Genomic DNA, 23,266 nt, shown 5'->3' on the forward strand with positions numbered 1-23,266 from the left:
TGTAATGTATGTACACAGTGACTCCACCAGCAGAATAGTGAGTGCAGCTCTGGGGTATAATACAGGATGTAACTCAGGATCAGTACAGGATCAGTAATGTAATGCATGTACACAGTGACTGCACCAGCAGAATAGTGAGTGCAGCTCTGGAGTATAATACACAATGTAACTCAGGATCAGTAATGTAATGTATGTACACAGTGACTGCACCATCAGAATAGTGAGTGCAGCTCTGGAGTATAATACAAGATGTAACTCAGGATCAGTAATGTAATGCATGTACACAGTGACTCCACCAGCAGAATAGTGAGTGCAGCTCTGAGGTATAATACAGGATGTAACTCAGGATCAGTACAGGATCAGTAATGTAATGCATGTACACAGTGACTCCACCAGCAGAATAGTGAGTGCAGCTCTGGGGTATAATACAGGATGTAACTCAGAATCAGTAATGTAATGTATATACACAGTGACTCCACCAGCAGAATAGTGAGTGCAGCTCTGGAGTATAATACAAGATGTAACTCAGGATCAGTAATGTAATGTATGTACACAGTGACTCCACCAGCAGAATAGTGAGTGCAGCTCTGGAGTATAATACAGGATGTAACTCAGGATCAGTAATGTAATGTCTGTGCACAGTGACTGCACCAGTAGAATAGTGAGTGCAGCTCTGGAGTATAATACAGGATGTAACTCAGGATCAGTAATGTAATGTCTGTGCACAGTGACTGCACCAGCAGAATAGTGAGTGCAGCTCTGGAGTATAATACAGGATGTAACTCAGGATCAGTAATGTAATGTATGTACACAGTGACTGCACCAGCAGAATAGTGAGTGCAGCTCTGGAGTATAATACAGGATGTAACTCAGGATCAGTAATGTAATGTATGTATACAGTGACGGCACCAGCAGAATAGTGAGTGCAGCTCTGGGGTATAATACAGGGTGTAACTCAGGATCAGAACAAGAAAAGTAATGTAATATATTTTCAATGTTACCTACATTTTTTGTAAATTATATCTATATATAAACTATAACAAAGTTTAAAGTTACACTTAAACATATAATGTAATAACAATATTAATATATCTATGACCAGCATAGCTTGTATTCCGACTTATCATTTACGTTTTGCTGCATTTTGCACACTTTCCCAGCAGAGGGCACTATTGGCTTATAAAATAAGTTTCTTTTTTCTTTCCATTGGTTGAAATGTCACAAAAAAAATCTGATGAATTTACAGCTATTATTCCCCAGTATTATCACAGCCTTGATCTATATAATTTTGCTTGGAACAAACAAGAGTCATTCTTACAGGAAAACCTGCATTTATCAATTATCAGGAACTATCATTTAGCTGAGCAAATACCTACTACAGAGCCAGGAAATTGTCCTAACTATGTCACAAGGTGCAGGGAAATCCTGGAGAACGAGCTTCTTTTTTTGGCCATTGTTTTAAAAAAACAATTGGTGCTACATGACCATAAATGCTTCTGCTTGACCCTCGGGCCAAAAGCCACAAAGTCATCATTGAGTCTTATATAATCCCATATAAGACTTGTCTCATAAAATTGGTACCATTTCTCCTAGAATTTCACCCAAACATCAGAGAGGTTTGAGCTCCCTATGCAGAGTTCCAAATCCCCTTCATAGACTTAAAGGGGTTGTCAACCTTTTGGGGACAATTATTTTTTGTTTACGTAAATTAACTTTATATTGATTTATCATGACGTTCAATGTATTACCAGTATGCAGTAGCTCCCTCTAGTGGTGGCTAAAAACAAGAAATATTTTAACATTTACCTCTATAGCTATTTAGGTGATTTGGAGCTATGTAGAAAGCTGGTCAGATAAATGTTGACCAAAGACTCATTCTGAGTTAAATTTTAACATCAATTTTAGAGGCAGGGTATGTCACCCCTATGGGGCTCCAAAAAAGAAAAAGGTGACTTGGCAGTGACGTGTTTCTCCATAAAGCTCTGGAATCTTGAAAGAACACTGTGTTCCCATGTAAAACTGTAATCTCCGTGACCTATTTATTCTTTAAATAACACATTTCAATGCTGAAAAACACGTGACTTCTCCCCCCATCATCCCCGAGGCCGGCTTCGAGGGTGCAGACTTTACTTTTTCGTCTCATGCCAACTTTTGTAGTTTGTCAAGTTCACACTGAAGACTTTTAAGAATGTGTGAGAAAATAAATTTAATTTCCAGGGAACACGTAAGACATTCTGCAATGACATTAGACGTTCCAGGAGAGGTACAATATATACGCAACAGTTTTCCGAGAGTTGACGATGGGGAAGAAAAGACGAAATTGGGGCAGTGGAGCGGCACCTCGAGGCATGGCGGATTTATTAATTTTTCTTCTTTTCTCATGATCGACCTTAATTTTGTTATTCCCGTCGAGAATTTAAAAAACTAATAAAGGTTACATTTCATAATACTTAAAAAAAAGAAAACAAACCAGGAGCCTCAGCAATAAGTCGAAACTTCAGAAGTCAAATGTTGACCATTGGAGGTGGTGGTGTCACCATTGACCCCAGTAATGGTCTATTGGATGGCGGAAAGTCAACTTATTTAGGAACGATAACCCATTCTGCTATGGATACCTTGTCTCTTGAGGTACAATTGGAAATTGGACCTGGTATTTCAGCTAAGTCTCCAATCATTTCCATAAGAAACAACACAACGGAGTGCGAGAAGGAGTCGGAGAATTTTGGTAGATCCAGTTGGTATCCAAAATTAAGGACACGTCCTGAGTTCTCCAATATAAATAACAAGTCTTCTGTACAAGTATTCCTTAGCGTTTTCTGTAGGATACTGCTAGGGAAAGTGTCGCATTATGGCATATATTAAGCCTATAAGGAAGGCCGGGAGCCTTAAGTCTGTGTCTAGTCTCGTGGAGCTACTGATCACGTTGGCAGGAGTGTAGGTTTCCCGTGTAAAGTTATTACAGTAGCTTCCAGCGCAGCACTGGATCTCCGAAACGTTGGGTATGTCCAGCGAAGGGTACGTAGATGAACAGAAGCCCACGGTACTGCAGCCTTTCATGATCGTTGTCCGGTTCTTATCTACAGATAAAAAAAGATGGAAAAGAAAGTCTACATTATTCATCTTTAAAGGGATAATTCTCTAACAATATCAAGAGACGGGAGGGTCTACTTGGCGATGTTTACATGACGCAGCACCCACCGTGCAAAGGTACAGTACAATATTTGTTTTATGTGCTTGGTGTATATTGCTGGAGGAGGGCGATTATTTGGGTGTATGCACTTTTTAAGCCTAGGGCGAGAATAGTTTGTAGTTCAAGCTTCTTCAAAACAAGGAAATCATTTTTTTGCACTAGTGATTTTCTTCCTTGCGCAACATTTAATATTAACAAAAACTAAATATAAATCTAAAATCTTCTGCTATAGACAAGATTATAACTACTATAATACTGCCCCTATCTACAAGAATATAACTACTATAATACTGCCCCCTATGTACTAGAATATAACTACTATAATACTGCTCCTATGTACAAGAATATAACTACTATAATACTGCTCCTATGTACAAGAATATAACTACTATAATACTGCTCCTATGTACAAGAATATAACTACTATAATACTGCTCCTATGTACAAGAATATAACTACTATAATACTGCCCCTATGTACAAGAATATAACTACTATAATACTGCCCCTATGTACAAGAATATAACTACTATAATACTGCTCCTATGTACAAGAATATAACTACTATAATACTGCCCCCTATGTACAAGAATATAACTACTATAATACTGCTCCTATGTACAAGAATATAACTACTATAATACTGCTCTCTATGTACAAGAATATAACTACTATAATACTGCTCTCTATGTACAAGAATATAGCTACTATAATACTGCCCCTATGTACAAGAATATAACTACTATAATACTGCTCCTATGTACAAGAATATAACTACTATAATACTGCCCCCTATGTACAAGAATATAACTACTATAATACTGCTCCTATGTACAAGAATATAACTACTATAATACTGCTCTCTATGTACAAGAATATAACTACTATAATACTGCTCTCTATGTACAAGAATATAGCTACTATAATACTGCCCCTATGTACAAGAATATAACTACTATAATACTGCTCCTATGTACAAGAATATAACTACTATAATACTGCTCCTATGTACAAGAATATAACTACTATAATACTGCTCTCTATGTACAAGAATATAACTACTATAATACTGCCCCTATCTACAAGAATATAAATACTATAATACTGCTCCCTATGTACAAGAATATAACTACTATAATATTGCTCCTATGTACAAGAATATAACTACTATAATACTGCCCCCTATGTACAAGAATATAACTACTATAATACTGCTCCTATGTACAAGAATATAACTACTATAATACTGCCTCTATATACAAGACTATTACTACTATAATACTGCCCCTATCTACAAGAATATAAATACTATAATACTGCTCCCTATGTACAAGAATATAACTACTATAATACTGCCCCTATGTACAAGAATATAACTACTATAATACTGCTCCTATGTACAAGAATATAACTACTATAATACTGCTCCTATGTACAAGAATATAACTACTATAATACTGATTCGATGTACAAGAATATAACTACTATAATACTGCCCCCTATGTACAAGGATATAGCTAATATAATAGAGCTCCTATGTACAAGAATATAACTACTGTAATAGTGACCCCTATATACAAGAATATAACTACTATAATACTGCCCCCTATGTACAAGAATATAACTACTATAATACTGCCCCCTATGTACAAGAATATAACTACTATAATACTGCTCCTATGTACAGGAATATAGCTACTATAATACTGCTCCTATGTACAAGACTATAGCTACTATAATACTGCTCCTATGTACAAGAATATAACTACTATAATACTGCTCCTATGTACAAGAATATAACTACTATAATACTGCCTCTATATACAAGACTATTACTACTATAATACTGCCCCTATCTACAAGAATATAAATACTATAATACTGCTCCCTATGTACAAGAATATAACTACTATAATACTGCCCCTATGTACAAGAATATAACTACTATAATACTGCTCCTATGTACAAGAATATAACTACTATAATACTGCTCCTATGTACAAGAATATAACTACTATAATACTGATTCGATGTACAAGAATATAACTACTATAATACTGCCCCCTATGTACAAGGATATAGCTAATATAATAGAGCTCCTATGTACAAGAATATAACTACTGTAATAGTGACCCCTATATACAAGAATATAACTACTATAATACTGCCCCCTATGTACAAGAATATAACTACTATAATACTGCCCCTATGTACAAAGATATAACTACTATAATACTGCCCCCTATGTACAAGAATATAACTACTATAATACTGCCCCTATGTACAAGAATATAGCTACTATAATACTTCCCCTATGTACAAGAATATAACTACTATAATACTGCCCCTATGTACAAGAATATAACTACTATAATACTGCACCCTATGTACAAGAATATAACTACTATAATACTACTCCTATGTACAAGAATATAACTACTGTAATACTGCCCCTATGTACAAGAATATAACTACTATAATACTGCACCCTATGTACAAGAATATAACTACTATAATACTGCCCCCTATGTACAAGAATATAACTACTATAATACTACTCCTATGTACAAGAATATAACTACTGTAATACTGCCCCTATGTACAAGAATATAACTACTATAATACTGCACCCTATGTACAAGAATATAACTACTATAATACTACTCCTATGTACAAGAATATAACTACTATAATACTGCCCCTATGTACAAGAATATAACTACTATAATACTGCCCCTATGTACAAGAATATAGCTACTATAATACTTCCCCTATGTACAAGAATATAACTACTATAATACTGCCCCTATGTACAAGAATATAACTACTATAATACTGCACCCTATGTACAAGAATATAACTACTATAATACTGCCCCCTATGTACAAGAATATAACTACTGTAATACTGCCCCTATGCCTGAATATCATTGCTTACCATAAACCTCCATGCATCTGAGGAGCAGGCCCTTACACTGCACCGACACTTGATTTTGTATAGCGCACTCATTTTTTCCGGTCTCCAAACATCCAAAACATGATATTCCATTGTTGTTAGTAAGTTTAGGAACTGGGAAAGGAAAACAATAAAAAAAAAAAAAAAACACATCAACATCAATGAGTAAAAGCTCTTTTACACTCTAAAATAAAAAGCTGGGCATTTTTCTGAAACATACAATAATTTTCTTTAACTTAAAAAAAGATAAATAAATGCCCTAATTCAATGTGACTCTCCAAAAAGAAAATTATTTGTAATATTTATCAAAATATCAGTTCGATCATTTATTTCGATTGATTTACTAGATACAGTCGCTCATCACTAATGTGGTAGTGCAGTGTCTGGCGATACATAAGAGGTGTGCTGGGAGCCAATAAGGTGATTCCCTCAGCTGCTCTCTCTCCCCTCTCACAGCATGCAGTCTCACATACACACTGATAGAGAAACTGCAGCTGCACACCCCTCCTCTCTGCCTTTTACTTTCTTTGCAACACAAGATGGATTTTTTTTGGTGATTGAGCCGGCAGAATGTGAAAGAGGCGACTTCAAGCTGTTTTATGGTGCAAGTCTAAAAAATTTCCATCCCATGCTGTAGATGCTAACAGTTGTGTAATCGTAGATTTCTATGGGTTGGTTCATCTATGGGTTGTCTATGTCCTGTGAAAAGAAAATACTATCAACGCCCTCTTTGAAAACTTTCTTTACTCACTAAATATATGGACTTTATGATGTCAAATAACATTAAGGTAAAAGTTCTCAGCTGTCATATTTCAAAGGGCAAAAGATGGATGTTCTCGACAGTTTCAAGAACATCTCCTATGGGATCGACATGATAGCACTATATGAGACCCCCAAGCATGTTGTTCTTACCTTGCTGGCTGGCTGTGTTGCAGCGGTCCGTTTTGCAGCATGAAAGATAAGTGTAACGTTCATAGCTTCCTGTGTTGAAGGCAAACAGGTCTGTACATGTTTCTAGAATGTTTCCTGATCCACACCCTATCACATTCGATGATGTAGAAAGTACACCTGAAAGAAAACATTGCCGAGCTGTTGATTGCATGAATTCAATATCCTTGACGATAGATGTGTTACCTATTGCGGTTCACATCACCCAGAGATAAAGTTACATGAGCACTTTCGATTCTATGAGACCTAAGGAAAGAAGTAAGCCCAAACACATGTTTTCTCCATCTCCTTCCCCAAAGTTGATATCAACCTGTGGTGGTTCACATCACCTGGACATAAAGGAATAAGAAGCTCTTCAGATGCTAAGAGAACTATGCAAAGAAAGAAGCTCAAACTCCTGGTCATACTGTAGGAAGTGCTGCTGACAATATATGTACTTTAGGGGGAATGGCTATCATTAGTCTCCATCGAGTTTGTAGCGTCCCATTTCAAAGAGTCTTAGACAAGCACTAATTAAATTATCAACAATCGGTGTTTGTTATGGCCAAAAATCTGGGAACACTCATCTATACTCAATATCCATTTTATGGGGCAGCCTCCTTCTTACCGCAGTGGTGCATGTGGACACAATGAACCACCACAGTTTGAAATCATTTGGAGGAATGTTCCTTCCTCCTTAGGATTAATCGGGAGCAAAAGGTTGGCCATAGAAGAAATATGTTACAGACTTTTTACAGATACATCTTTGCGGAAGGAGCTGGAAACCACTTGAATTTAGGCTTCCTTCTTTCCATAGGTCTTGTGGCATGTAAAGGGTTTCTTGTACCTTCATCTCCAGGTCATGTGAACCACCATAGGTTGACATCATCCTTGGGGAAAGAAATGGAGACCACGTGAGTTTGTTCTTTTACCTTCATTTCCAGGTCATGTGAACCACCCTAGGTTGACATCAACCTTGGGGTGGGAGATGGAGACCAGAAGAATTTAGGCTTCCTTCTTTCCATAGGTCTCATAGCATTTAAAGGGTTTATTGTACCTTCATCTCCAGCTGCTGTAAACCACCATAGGTTGACATCAACCTTGGGGTGGGAGATGGAGACCAGTAGAATTTAGGCTTCCTTCTTTCCATAGGTCTCATAGCATTTAAAGGGTTTATTGTACCTTCATCTCCAGGTGATGTAAACCACTATAGGTTGACATCATCCTTGGGGAAGTAAATAGAGACGTGTTTTGGCTTCCTTCTTTCCGTAGGACTTCATGTACATCCGCTGTTTACACAAGGAAATTAGCTGCCAGCAACAATTATTTTCAAGCCCTCTTGAACGAGGTGACTTTGTTCATTCATCTGCTGATCACTACCATGTTTACATGGCCCATCGATCGTGAACGAGCATTCTCATTATTATTGATCCATGGAAAAGGACCTTAAAGACTGGTGTAACTTGGGTTGTGCACCAGAAATAGAAGAAGACTACATTTTAGTTCCTCCTGCATTGAACTTTACTGCATCTTCATTTTCCCTCATGCTGTGACTTTTAATGTGTCATTATGTACACCTTTTTCTTGGTCTCCTTTGTAAATTTTCTCAACGTAAATCATTAGAATTAAAAAAAATCTAAAACTGTGAACTATATTCCAAAAGAACATTCTTCTCTTGTCTGCAGCGGGAACCCAGTGACACGTTAACTAGAGGAGCGCTGCAAACAGCAATATGTAAATAGCAGATCTATTTCATGGAGTGTTAAGAAGAGATGGGATAAAGAGTTCTGACGCGCACATCAAAAACCAAATGGAAATTAGACTTCAAGACTTTATTTGTAATGACAGGATAGCAGCCGGCTCATATGATTAAATGGTCTCTTGGGGGCGTCACTCTGCCCAGTCTGGCTTGAAAATAGGCCATTATGAGCTGATCACTGGGGTGTCAAAGTTTCCTCTTCAAAAAAGTGGAAGTCAAAGAAAAACTTTAGCTTTATACCTTGAGGGCAAATTTACAAGGCAGATGGGGCACAAGAAAATTCATTTTATTTTTGCCAGGTTTTAATTATTTAGTCATGAAATCAAAGAAAAAAGGATAAGGGAAAACTTGCTGATTGCTCACGGTCCAATTGCTTCTACACCAAACAATTCCAAGATTGGGGCTTCGGGACTACTGGCACAAGAAACGATTCCTGGATTGGGGCTCTGGAACTACTGGGACACCAAACAATTCCAAGATCTGGGCTCAGGAACACCTGCGACACCAAACAATTCCAAGATCGGGGCTCGGAACTACTGGGACAACAAACGATTCCAAGATCGGGGCTCTGGAACTACTGGGACAACAAACGATTCCAAGATCGGGGCTCTGGAACTACTGGGGCAACAAATGATTCCAAGATCGGGGCTCTGGAACTACTGGGACAACAAACGATCCCAAGATAGGAGCTCGGAATTACTGGGACAACAAACGATTCCAAGATCTGGACTCTGGAACTACTGGGACACCAAACTGTTATGATCTGCAACAAGTACTAAGGAAAGATAAGGGAAAACTGTCCCTACAGTAAGACTAAGCTGAATCCCTATGATGTAGCGGGCTGCCTGTTCCTAGCGAACAGACCCGCCTTAGTTCTCGGCTAGTCTGAACGAAGACCTATAGCATAAGGGGAGGGGTCCCTAAAAGAACTAAGGACTGGAACAAAAATGGGACACCTCCTAAACAGAGAAGTTGTTGCAGAACACAAAAGACAAACAGACAAAAAGGTACTAGAGGTCCCAGAAGGACCAAGAACTGACAGAGAAAGGCACAGAAGCACCTGGCTAGAGAAACAGTCAAACACTTAAGTCCAGCACAGCCAAAAGGGCGGAGCTGGAATATAAAGGCAGATGGTCACGTGACCGCAAAACACAAGATGGAAAAAAACAATCAAGAGGGTTCTAACAGTACCCCCTCTTTTATTAGGATCCTCCAGATCCCCCAGGCCCAGGCCTATCCGGAAACCTCTTGTGGAAAGCTTTAACAAGCCTAGGAGCAGAGACATCATCCGTCCTTACCAATCAAAGGTCTCAGGATGTCATTGATAAGGTTCTGAAAAAATACAGGTGCATTGGTAAGACCGAAGGGCATCACCAGATTCTCAAAATGACCTACCAGAGTGTTGAAAGCAGTTTTCCATTCATCACCCTCCATCACTCGTAACAAATTGTATGCCCCCCGGAGATCAATTTTAGAGAACCACTTGGCCCCCACCAACTGGTTAAACAAGTCAGGAATTAATGGCAATGGGTAGGAATTGTGTACGGTAATCTTATTAATTTCACGAAAATCCAGACATGGACGTAAACCCCAGTCCTTTTTTTTAAGAAAGAAAAATCCAACTGCCACAGGCGACTTAGAAGGTCTAATGTGACCAGCAGCCAGGCTAGTCTGTATGTACTCCTCCAATGCCTTTCTTTCAGGGATAGTCAGATTAAACAAGTGACTCTTGGGAAGAGTAGCTCCAGGAACAAACTCAATGGCGCAATCATAATCCCTATCAGGAGGTAAAACTTGCGACTCCTCTGAAAAAACCCTTCAAAAATCTTGAATAGGTACAGGTAATTCACCTTTTTCCACAGCCACAATGCGACCATTACAACATTTATCATAGCACTTCGGACTCCAAGACTTAATCACATTAGTAGACCAGTCCAGTAAAGAATTGTGCAGTTTTAACCAAGGCAAACTTAAAACGACCGGAGAGGGTAAATTATCTAATACAACCAAGTCCAAAGTTTCTTGGTGAACTTCATTGATAGTGAGGGGAAATGCAGCAACCTTGTGAGTAATACATTTCAAAGGAGTGTTATCAATTGCAATCACAGAAATAGGTGATGACAAAGGTTTGGATTTCAATATAAGGTTTTCCAGAAACCCTTTATCAATAACATTAAGTGTTGAACCACAATCCACAAATACCTAAAATTCAATAAAATTTTCCTGCAAAGTAGAACTCCCTGAAAGAAACACTCCTGCACAGTGTAAACAAGCTATACGGACGTAACTGACCTTTTTTTTTCTTTACTTAAACGAAGCTCACAATACTTAATGAAATGGTCAGCTTTACCACAATAAAGACACAATCCCTCGGCGAAACCTCCGGTCTATTTCCTGAGAGGAGAGCGACTTCACCCCAACCTCCATCGGTTCTCCGCCGTCAGAGTAGATTTTCTCGGGACTAGGACCTGGCATTACAGGAGTCTTTACCTCATTCTGTCTAAATCTCAGTCTCCTATCCACATGAACAGCTAATTGCATGGCATCCTGCAGAGTCTCAGGTGCCGGGAATGCAATTAGCAAATCCTTAACCCTTTCACTCAGACCAGCAAGAAATAGACATTTCAGAGCCAGATCATTCCATTTAACTTCTGAGGCCCATCTTCTGAAGTGTGTGCAATAATTTTCAACATCACCTGACCCCTGATTCAAACTCCTGAGTTCTGCCTCAGCAGATGAGATTCGATCAGGATCGTCATATAATAGCCCCATAGCAGAAAAAAATTCTTCTACAGACCTTAAACATGGATCATTAGGTTGGAGAGAAAAGGCCCACCCCTGTGGTTCTTTGCGCAAAAGTGACATAATAAAACCAATGCGCTGTGATTCATTCCCAGAGGACCTTGGTCTCAAACGAAAATATAACAAACAAGCATTTTTAATGGAAAAAAAATCTTGCTGCTTACCATAAAAAAACATCAGGCAGTCCTACTTTGGGTTCCACAAAATGCGCTTCAGAACAGCTACTCACATGTTGCTGGAACTTGGCTACCTCCAGAGACAATCCCTGCAGGCATTAAGCCAAATCCTGGATGGAAACCATACTGATCCCCGAATTTCTTTCCTTTTAGGTTTTGTTTTTTTTTGGGCTGGACTTACTGTTATGATCTGCAACAAGTACTAAGGAAAGATAAGGGAAAACTGTCCCTACAGTAAGACTAAGCTGAATCCCTACCATGTTCCTAGCGATCAGACCCGCCTTAGTCATCGTCTAGTCTGAATGAAGACCTATAGCATAAGGGGAGGGGTCCCTATAGAACTAAGGACTGGAACAAAAATGGGAAACCTCCTAAACAGAGAAGTTGTTGCAGAACACAAAAAGACAAACAGACAAAAGGGTACTAGAGGTCCCAGAAGGACCAAGAACTGACAGAGAAAGGCACAGAAGCACCTGGCTAGAGAAACAGCCGAACACTGAAGTCCAGCACAGCCAAAAGGGCGGAGATGGAATATAAAGGCAGATGGTCACGTGACCGCAAAACACAAGATGGAAAAAAACAATCAGGAGGGTTCTAACACAAACAATTCCAAGATCGGGGCTCTGGAGCTACTGGGACAACAAATCGTTCCAGGATTGGGGCTCTGGAATTACTGGGACAACAAACGATTCCAAGATCGGAGCTCGGAATTACTGGGAAAACAAACGATTCCAAGATCGGGGCTCTGGAACTACTCTGACAACAAATCATTCCAGGATCGGGGTTCTGGGAACCTGAGAACAGGACTTTTTGCATGCTTGACTTGTGCTCCATTCTATGTCTGTGGGATAGCCCTATAAAAAATGAATGGCGCGGAGGCCAAGCATGTGTAAAGTCCTATTCCCAGGATCACTGGGGGTCCAAGTGGTTGAACCTCCAGTGGACAGCAAATTATATCCCATTGGATAGGGGTTAAATTGTCAGAATATTCTTACGATGCTGGCTTATTGGAATTATAGTGGATATTCAGATCTTGCCCGCTTTACACCAAATGAAGCAATGTACAAGTTTCAGCAGTATCAAATCACATAAAATATGGCGCAACCAAGGCTCTCACCATTCCTCCATTCCTTCGTGGCCATGTTCACGCAATAATTGCTGACTTCATCACAAAATATGGGTTTATACGAGGATGAGCAGGTAGCAGAAGAACTTGGACAAGAATTACATGTTAAGCGGTTCATGTAAACCTGAGAAGCTGAAGAAGGGAAACAGTCAGTGATACTCGTATTATTGGAAAAGATACATGGGGAGAAAGCAATATTTTATAGATAAGGAGCTAGTGACATTGCAGGTGCTTGCTAATAATCATCTGGCGATAAAAAGGGTTTTCATTGGTTTCCAAATGTAAATGAATTGAATCAAAGATGATGATGTTGCAGTTTCACTGATGGTTTTGTGGTTCTGACACAGACAGAGAGCTTCCTTCCCCTCTCTGTGCCCATGCTGTGATGAAGGGGACTGGCTTAGCTGATGAGCTGACCAAGAGAGCCAGCCCCCCTCAACCATACAAGATTGGAAAGACTTTTTGAATCATCGTTGCAAACCCTTTTAACTATTTGTCTGTAAAAACATGGTGGCTTTTAGGGGAAGACCAATGAAAAAAACTTGCAATAATTTTCACAAATTACAAAGTGAACTATCCGGGTATGGCCAAACTACAACCTCTAGCATACTGATAGCTACAGATTATGTGAATACTTACTGGAGTACCGGTTGAGGTTGCAGTAGTTACTCTCGCAGCATGTTGAAGTCATGTAGACTGATCGAGTCCCTGTATCGATGATTGAGGTTTGGTTGCACAGATCGGTGGTGGAACAGCCCTTCATCACAGTGTTACTATCACCTGCAGATTACAAATTGGTCAATGTATTAGTCATTAATTCTTCAAGTCGTTCTTCATAAGACTTGCCTGCCCGAATCTTCCTAATTCTAAGGTTTAAGTTACTGAATGACTGCCACCATCTTTGGGTCATTCTTTGGTCTTTCTGCTCCATTGTTACTGATCATATGTTAGGCAAGCATGAGTGAAGTGCCCTTTACAGGACCTACAGCTAAATTTACCAATAAGGGTGATAATAAAACTTTTTCCTTCTTGAATAGAAGTATTGTGTAGAAGCGATCAAATTGCATTTTTAAGTCTACTAGTAGGAGTAAAACACAAATAAATGGCATCAAGTTAAGAACAAAATTCCATAAAATGTGTGTTTAGTTCACAAAATGTAGCAAAAAATACTTTAGAGAGGAGCAAATAAATTTGCAGGACCGTGCTCCAGCGGCCAGGTCAGTATTCCTTGGCTGTTGGATGGGAGACCTGTGAACCGCCTCCTTCCCCCTGGCATCACCGGATCCTCTTTTGATTAGCCAGCGTTGCGCAATGTCATGTGCTCATCACACTGTAATAATATCTTTGCACCAGACCACCTAATCAAAAGAGGAGCTGAGGGAGATAGAAGGAGGTTTGTAGGACTCTCATCCAGCGGCCATGGAATACAGACCTCCCAAATCGATTCACTCATCTCTACATATTCTTAGCTATTGTAATGACCGATATAATAGAGTTAGCATCCCATTTATACTGCATGTGAATGATGGAAAGCCTAAGCAAAAAGGTAGTATTGCTGTTTTTTTCTATGCCATTTTTCCTATCTCAATATGTAGTAGGCGTAATGATAATATTAGCAAATACCTCCAATTATAAATGTAGTAGAATTCTTCTGATTCGCTATGTCGCTTACCCCATGTGCAGGGCATTGCAGTAGCTTAGGTATCCATGGTTATGACCACTCATATAGTGACAGTTAATTGTTAGTGATCGTAACCATAGATACCTAAGCTATTGCAATGCCCTGCACATGGGGTAAGCAACATAAGGAATCAGAAGTACTTTACTCCATTTTACTTGGAGATATTTGAAAATATTATTATTATTATTACACCTACTACATATTGGGATATGATTTTGGAGATGGGAGTACCCCTTTAAGGCGAATAAATGTTAACTAATAATTTAGGGTTCCATTGAAAAGTAATCTTCCCTCCTATGACTAAGTCATAGGAAAAATTAAAAAATTAAAATTGCTCTGTTCTAAAAGCCCAAAACAGGCCAATCTTTAATGACTCTCTCAGTTTCGATGCTGAAATGTAAGTGTTGGTTTTCTTTCTAGTGTCACTCCAGAGATAACAGTTCCTTATAGGATAAGCATTGAAATTAATTGCTGTCCACCATGTTCATTGATTTTTAAGGAGTTGTTGGACACAACTCTCAGTTTTATCTAGCAGTACATGCCCTAACAAGGCCCAGGACTAGTGGGCAGAATAAAAATGTGGAGAATTAGGAGGCATATAGAATCCGAACCCCCTTAGAAGTTAGAGAGAGATGTCTAACATTGCAGACCTTCAAGAGTTCCTCTCAGCTTTCTGTTCTGTCTCGTAATGGAGGGTCTCGATTGGGGAAGCCCATTTATTACCTCCATCTATACCATCATTGACCAAAGTGAACAGCCCCTTGAAGATATACATTTGAAACCAGAAGTTTACATATGTTATTTAAAAAGACACATCTGCATGTGTTTCTCAATATCTGACATTAAATCAGAATAAACCTTCCCCGTTTTAGGTCCATTAGGATTACCATAATTTTTAATATTTGCCAAATGCCAGAATAATGAGAGAGAGATAATGTTTTAAGGCATTTTTATTACCTACTGCAAAGTCAAAAGTTTACATACACTAAGATTACTATGCCTTTAAAAAAATCTGGACTGCCCATATGATGATGTCATGTGTTTGGAAGCTTCTGATAGGTTTTTTGGCAACATCTGAGTTAATTAGAGACACACATGTGGATATATTTTAGTGCACACCTGAAACACACTGTTTCTTAATCTAGCATCATGGGAAAGTCTAAAGAAATCAGCCAAGATATCAGGAAGAGAATTGTGGACTTGCACAAGTCTGGCTCATCCTTGGGTACAATTTCAAGATCCCTGAAGGTGCCTCATTCATCTGTACAAACAATTATACACAAGTACAAACAAGATGGGAATGTCCAGCCATCATACCGCTAAGGAAGGAGACGGGTTCTGTGTCCCAGAGATGAACGTGCTTTGGTCTGACATGTGCATATCAACCCAATGAAAAAAGCAGAAAACATTGTGAAGATGATGGCAGAAGCTGGCAAGATTTTGTCAATATCCACAGTGAAATGAGTACTGTAGCAACATGGGCTGAAAGGCCACTCTGCCAGGAAGAAGCCATTACTCCAAAATAAACATAAAAAAAGCAGCTTAATGTTTGCAAATACACACAGGAACAAAGACCTTAATTTTTGGAGACATGTCCTGTGGTCTGATGAAACTAACATTTAGCTTTTTGGGCATAATGACTATTGTTACATTTGGAAGAAAAAGGGAGAAGCTTGGAAGCCTAAGAACACCATCCCAACTGTGAAACATGGGGGTGGCAGCATCATGTTGTGAGTTGTTTTGCTGCATGAGGGACTTGTGCACTTCACAAAATAGATGGCATCATGAGAAAAGAAGATTATGTGGCAATACTGAAGCAACATCTCAAGACATCAGCCAGGAAGTTAAAGCTTGGGCGGAAATAGGTTTTCCAAATTGACAATGACTCGAAGCATACTGCCAAAATGGTAACAAAGTTGCTTAAGGATATCAAAGTCAATGTTTTGGAGTGGCCATCACAAAGTCCTGATTTCAATCCTATTGAAAATGTATGGGCAAAGCTGAAAAGGCTGCGAGCAAGGCGACCTACAAACTTGGATCAGTTACACCAGTTTTGTCAGGAGGAATGGGCGCAAATTCCGACCAACTATTGTGAGAAGCTTGTGGAAGGATATCCCGAACGTTTCACCCAAGTCATTCAGTGCAAGGGCAATGGTACCAAATACTAATGAAATGTATGGAAACTTTTGACTTTGCAGTAAGTAATAAAAATGCTTTAAAACATTCTCTCTCTCTCAATATTAAAAATTATGGTAATCCTAATTGACCTAAAACAGGAAAGGTTTATTCTGATTTCATGTCAGATATTGAGAAAAACATGGATATGTGTCTTTTTATATAGTGTATGTAAACTTCTGGTTTCAACTGTATTACCTCTCCCCTTAAACATCATAAATGATCATCTTATGAGCCAGATTTAGAGAGCCCCTCTAAAGGAACCGCTCTCATTCTGGTTCAACCATCCTGTCCACGTCCATGGTCGGTCATGCACTTTCCCTTCATAGGTCATGGCTTCCTAAAACCGGATCCTAAGTGATCACCAACTGTGTCTATTTAAATAAGACCCCGGTAAAAGACGTGAAGACGTTGATTGATACATGTGCTAATTTTTCACAAGAGCGCCGGCTATGTTCCCAGCTGTACTATTCTACAGGGTGGGGCGATGCCGTCATGTTAAATATTCTGCTTAGTAAAAATTTATAGATGACTGAGATATTGAAGGGCTCGAAATCATTCTGCCAGAAGGACGTCAGTGGCGTTCGGAATGTATAAAGATTTTCCCGGCTTGGGGGCTTACCGTGAATTTACTGTGACAGAACCAGTCTAGACAACTTCAGTCTCATAACAGCAGTCTCAGCAATGTAAAATGTATGAAATAACAGGTATCTAAGCCATTGCACAGGCTCCGCCGGTTCATATATTTGCATATTGTTCTCTCATCTGTGAGATTAATGTGATGAAAAAATTTCTCTTCTACTTAAAAAAAAAATCCCCAAATTCCTTTTTTTTTGTCAGTTTAAACAAATTCTTTATTGTTTCTGGGCTAGCAGAATCTTCAGCTTCCTAAATTAGAGGTAAACCAAGAAGAGAAGAGTAAATATATGGACCACTTGTGACATATGAATTAGTGCTTGCTCTTTCTGTCTCTGCCATGCTCTCGTTGCTGGCATTGTGGGGGAACAGGTTTTTTTCCTTGCTAGCAGTGCAAGGGTTAATCTGTTCAGTTAAAACTCCTGGAGCTTTCCTACCTGGATTGTCTCAGCTGTTCAGTGTTGACCACTCCCCTCTCCTATTTATGCTCACAACTAACACTTAGGGATTGACAGTGTTAGTTCTTACTGCCTGTTTCTGGAGCTGGATGTGTAGTTGTGGTTAGAGTTGGCATTTGGAGATTGTTCGGGAGATTGTTGTTTGGAGGTTTGTTTGTGTGCACATCCTCATCTTCTCCTATTTGGTTTCTCCTTCCTTTAACTCCCCTGTGTTACACTCTGTTGTTTGTTGAGTATATTTTGTATGATTGTTGTTTTCATTTATCCCTGTCCGTCTTCCCTTGTTTGTCTGGTTAGTATATACTTATACACATCAGCTTCCTACCTCACTGGGTGGGGAGGGGACAGATAAGGGTTTATATAGAAGAATAGCAAGGCATGTGAACTCGGCATCTCCACCTTCAGGAGTAATCCAGGGGATAGGGATAGACTATGGCACCCCTAGTTCTATGAACCTGGTTAGCGCCCACAGTCCCAAGGCACTGCGTGACACCAGATCCCTGTAGGGGTTCAAGAGTGAAGGCCGGGGTTCCTTTGGAATCTGCCAAACAGAGTGGCTTGCGCCAAGTCGTCTGTCCAAGGTAACCTTCTTGAGCCTTTGGCCTCTGACAGACATGGCACCACCTATTGTCATTTCCGCCAATCCAGTTCTTGCACACACCCTCGTTTTGCTTCCCTGATGCAAAAAAAAATAAATGTATGAACCTCAGGCCCTCACTTGTGTGCTATTGCTACATGAGGAGACCCCATTACATACCCAATAATGAAAGAGTATGGACCAACTTGAGTGGTCCCTCTTGGGATCCATACGAGCTGGTGGCCACCTCGAGATATGATCTTTTCTTTTCCTTTCAAATTTTAAGGGGCACAAAATTGGATCCATATTTTAAGTACCACTTTTGATAAAGTGTGTACGACTAATCACCATAGGGATTCCGCACACCCTAGCAGGTCTCTAATGGGTGCCGTCTCTGCCAAAACAAAGTTAAAAAAATTGTCAGTTTTGGGACCTGATGGTTCATTTTGGCAGCCATGGCAGTAGATATACCCTAGTAGGTAGTCAACCTTATCCAGTACACAAAGTTAAAGAGAATCATATCTGCTGTACAGTAGACTGCCTTCTGATCTTCCACAGACTTGTTTCGATCCCATCCACCAAGGCTGCAGAAAATAGTTGACAATTGCACAAAACATTGCTTATCTTTGGGAGAGGTGGGGGGTATTTAAAACTAAGTGACAAATGTGCAGGAGCAAAAACATGTTCAGAAGGATGCTAATGGGAGTCATTAATTAGTAAATGGAGATAAGTTTAATTTTGTGCTGATTAATTTCATCATATATCTTTATATTGGTAGCAGCTTAGTTTATCTCTTACCCAGAATCCGTTTCATAGATAGAAAGTTAAAACAACTGAAACATCCTATTTTTTCCTGCTTGCAGCTGCCACTAGGGGGAGCTTAGGTGCTGACTGCATACTGTTCAACTTACTTTACATAAACGAATAGTGTAAGTAAATATAGGAAACTTTGCAAATTATTTTATCAAAGATATATGCTTCATTCCCCTCTTATGTGCTACTTTTTCTCTCCTCCCACCTCCTGAACTCATCATTCACTCTAAAAAGACAGCTAAAATCCATCAGAATGACTGGCAACTCACTGAAGGACCATGGTATACATGCCTATTGAAGTCTATAGGAGGTAGGAGGAGAGAACGAGGAAGAGGCAGAGAGAAGGTGCTGCTGCTTTTTAGTAAGAGTTTATCAAATGTCAGAGCTGGATTCACAGCTACACTGCTCTGTACTGATCGGTAATGTCCTTCATGCTGCTGCTACTTCTGAACATGTGCTACCTAGAGACAGGAGAGCAGGAATCTCTCATATCTGTGTGTGTAGTTTATGGAAGACATCATAACTGCTCGTCTCCATTCACAAGCTCAGAGACAACTGAAAATTAGAGATAGAGCTTGCAGAGGGGAAAACTGCTGGGTACAAATCATTTAATGGACAGAAAGAGTGTTACTCCTCATTTATTCACAAGAAAGCTTATTCTCAACAGTCACTTGAAATGACAGTTAGGCTTTAATAACAGTACAGTAAGCAGGATTCACAGCTGCACTGCTCAGTGCTTCTAAATATGTGCTACATAGACATAGCGCCGGAGTCCCTCATGTCTGTGTGACATAATAGCAGCTAGTCTCCACTCACTAGCTCAGAAACAACTAAAAATCAAAGATGGAACCTGCAGAGGATAAAACTGCAGGATACAGGTCAGGTAATGCCCAGAAATATAATTATTTTATATACAAGACAGCTTATTCGGAACATTCTGAAATGTCAGGTTGTTCACAACTCCTTTTTCAATTAAATAGTCCAATAGTAAAATAGATGAAATATATACTCACCTTGGCCGGGTCTGCTGTGGTCATCTGGCATTGTTATATCATGTGAGCCCAGTAGCCAATCTTCGGCCTTTTTGGGCTGCTGCGTTCTTTCTTGCTTCGGACGAATGTCAAACAAGTGGAAAAAGTGAAAATGCAGCAGACCAATAACGGCCACTGATTGGCTGCAGAGCTGTATAATAATGCCACAAGAACCCCGGCGTTGCTGGAACTGCACCGGTGTCAGAAGTGAGTTTTTTATTTTTTATTTTACGTAATTGAAAAAAGGGGTTGTCCAGAGAGCGGACAATCCCTTTAATAATAGCACAGTATGCAGTAAACTTCTCAACTCCTCCTAGTGGTGGCTGCAGGGATTTAAAATTCTATGCTTTAACTATATGTATATGCAGAGGTTTGGTGCCACTTATCTGTGTGTCTGAAAGCAGTGAGGGACAGTTCAGCTGTCCAATTTAGGACAGGGGCGTGCTGAGCTGCGTATCTGGTGATGGACTGTTCAGCCGTCCAATCGGAGGCTGGAGTGTGCTGAGCTATCAGTGTCTGGAGTAACAGTTCAGCCGTGGGAGTGCCAGGCGGGGCTTCCTCCATGTGTCAGCTATTCGAATGATTACCTGGCTATTTAGATGGCTCTCTGCCTCCAATTAGTTGTAGCTTTGCTCAAATGGTGTACGATTGATCTGTTCTCTGTGTTCCTGTATTTGATCTTTGTTGCCCAACCTTGGATTGGCCTTTGACCATCTGTTTGCCTAGCCCCTTTTGTCTAGATCCACTGCTTTCCAGGAATTCTGACCTCGGACTGTGACCTGACTACACTTTTGCCTTATCCCTTTGAATATGATGAGCCTTCTTGACTACTCTAGCCTTGCGGCTTGTCCGTGAGTAGTGACTAGCATCACATTTGCTAACTTTATATCATAAAAAATGATACTCTGACCGCTATATAGACGTATTAAGAAAACAATCAGCACACAGCCTTGGAACTAACGATGTAATTATAAAGGTTAGAAATTGAGCGCTATTGTTTTTTTCTCTGATCTCTTCACCCGTTTTGTCTGTAATTGTCGGAGGTGATGAATGACTCCACAGATATCTTTCCTCTTAGCATTCATCCTGTATTATCTTATTTGCCGTTTTTGTTACTCCTTGATGCTCGTAAGTCTCCTGCGATCGGGTGAAATTAACTGAAAGACTGCTGCTGAAGGGCTCCAGGGAGCGGAGAAATGCATGAACAAGCAGGACTTTGGTCCACTGAACCTTAAAAAGATCTATAAGCTGGCACCAGGCGAATGCCCATAGGACGGTTTTATGGAAGGAGAACAGTACAGATCTACTTACGACAATCTTCTCCTTTCTCCAGACCTGCATATCGAGCAAATCTCAGCTGGAAATGAGAATACAGGACGTAGACAAACGCTCCAAACCCTCTGCGCTGCATGGAGCAACATTAACCCTTCCAAGGACGTTCTGCCTACAGCAAGGCAGCGGAAGATTTTGTGGGATTTTATCCTACCCCATTAATTATCAAGAGCAGAGAGCTGCCTCTCAGTTTGGTTATAGCGATTATTTTGCATAGTTTTTCATAGGAGTTGCATACACAAAGCGATAGAAGACTATTTGCCATCTTGTTTATGTTATGGACATATCCCGAAATTCTTTGCTTTTAGCCTAGATACAGAACGATTGAAATCAATTAAAGGGGATTCTAATAAGTGCTTTGTTTCACTGCAGCTCCCCCGCAGGGCAAATGAAGTATTACATGGCGTTTATAAAAATGAACGTATTGTCTGTACAATGAAGGAAAGGACTGGACAGGTTCTTTGTAAATGCTCTTGCCTTAAAGTAATCCCCTCTATTTACTGAGAACTTGACAAACCCTTTAAGGCATCTTGTCTCACCTTGTGACCTGTAAGCTATGGAGATGCAGCTGGTTTCATAGGATGGACACGTCCTCACCACCATACGGCACGATGAGCTTGTACCAACGCACTGTAAGCATTTCAGGCAAAGCACTAGGGGAAAAGTAAAAGGCAAGACACAAAGTATTAATTGTATCCTCTCGTATCAAGTCTTTATATTAAATCATTTATGTATGTCTCCTAAATGGGTAACAACCAATATATCCGTGCCCCTCCAACCCATTACCTTGTCGGGACGCGTAGGCAGGGACACTTTGGCGGGGAACGACATGGACATTTTAGGTTTGTGGCTCTGATGCATTTAATATTGGAATTTTCTGTCCTTGGATCTCACCATTGCGTCAACTTCCATAATCCTCCCAACTTTTGTAAACTTCTCCCTATTGTCATAGTCCTTCTCGACCCTTTAGTTTAACCCTTTCATGACCGATGACGTATATTTACGCCATCGGTCGTGTCCCTTCCTTTTATGCGGGTTCCGGCGCTGAGCCCGCATCTTTCCCCTCATTTGATTACCGATTTCTTCTAAGGGACTGCTGAAGACCACTTTGCCTGTCATCATGATCCTCCTGTGAGCGCCGGCTCTTGGCCGGCATTCATAGGAGATCGTGATTTTTGCTATACATAGCAGTGCTGAAGTCCTGCTATGTATAGCACAGGCGATCGGACAATCGCAACTTCAAGTCCCCTAAGGGGACGATTAAATACAGGAAAAAAAATTAAAAGGTTTAAAAACTATTACACAACTTAATAAAAAAAAAAAAATCAAATCACCCCCCTTTTGCTCTATTAAAAATAAAACAAGTAAAAAAATACATATATTTGGTACCACTGCATTCAGAAAAGTCTGATCTATCAAAATGTAAAATAAATGAATATGATCTATAAACGGTGTAAGGAGAAAAAAAATCAAAATGCCAGAATTACGTTTTTTTGGTGTCCGCAACATGGCAATAGAATACAGTAAAAGACGATCAAAACATTGCATCTACCTCAAAATGGTATCAATAAAACATCAGTACAAGGTTCAAAAAATAAGCCGTCACCCCGCCCAAGATCTCAAAAATGA

At 39.7% G+C, this 23,266-nt stretch overlaps 1 protein-coding gene across 1 annotated transcript; it reads right to left on the reverse strand.

Moving 5' to 3' along the window:
• Window positions 1-10: 10 nt before the first annotated feature.
• On the reverse strand, window positions 11-22,756 carry LOC141171691 (urokinase plasminogen activator surface receptor-like). Its single transcript, XM_073655345.1, has 7 exons — window positions 22,714-22,756; window positions 22,177-22,290; window positions 13,574-13,714; window positions 12,926-13,066; window positions 7,057-7,212; window positions 6,127-6,258; window positions 11-3,077 (listed from the first exon to the last, which is right to left on the reverse strand). The coding sequence occupies exons 1-7, from the start codon at window positions 22,754-22,756 to the stop codon at window positions 2,830-2,832; spliced, it is 975 nt and encodes a 324-aa protein (XP_073511446.1). The 3' UTR covers window positions 11-2,829.
• Between the last annotated feature and the right edge of the window lie 510 nt (window positions 22,757-23,266).

This window comes from Phyllobates terribilis, unplaced genomic scaffold, assembly GCF_046119375.1.
Source record: "Phyllobates terribilis strain yellow unplaced genomic scaffold, ASM4611937v1 Scaffold_12__6_contigs__length_324123572, whole genome shotgun sequence".
Classification (NCBI taxonomy): domain Eukaryota; kingdom Metazoa; phylum Chordata; class Amphibia; order Anura; family Dendrobatidae; genus Phyllobates; species Phyllobates terribilis.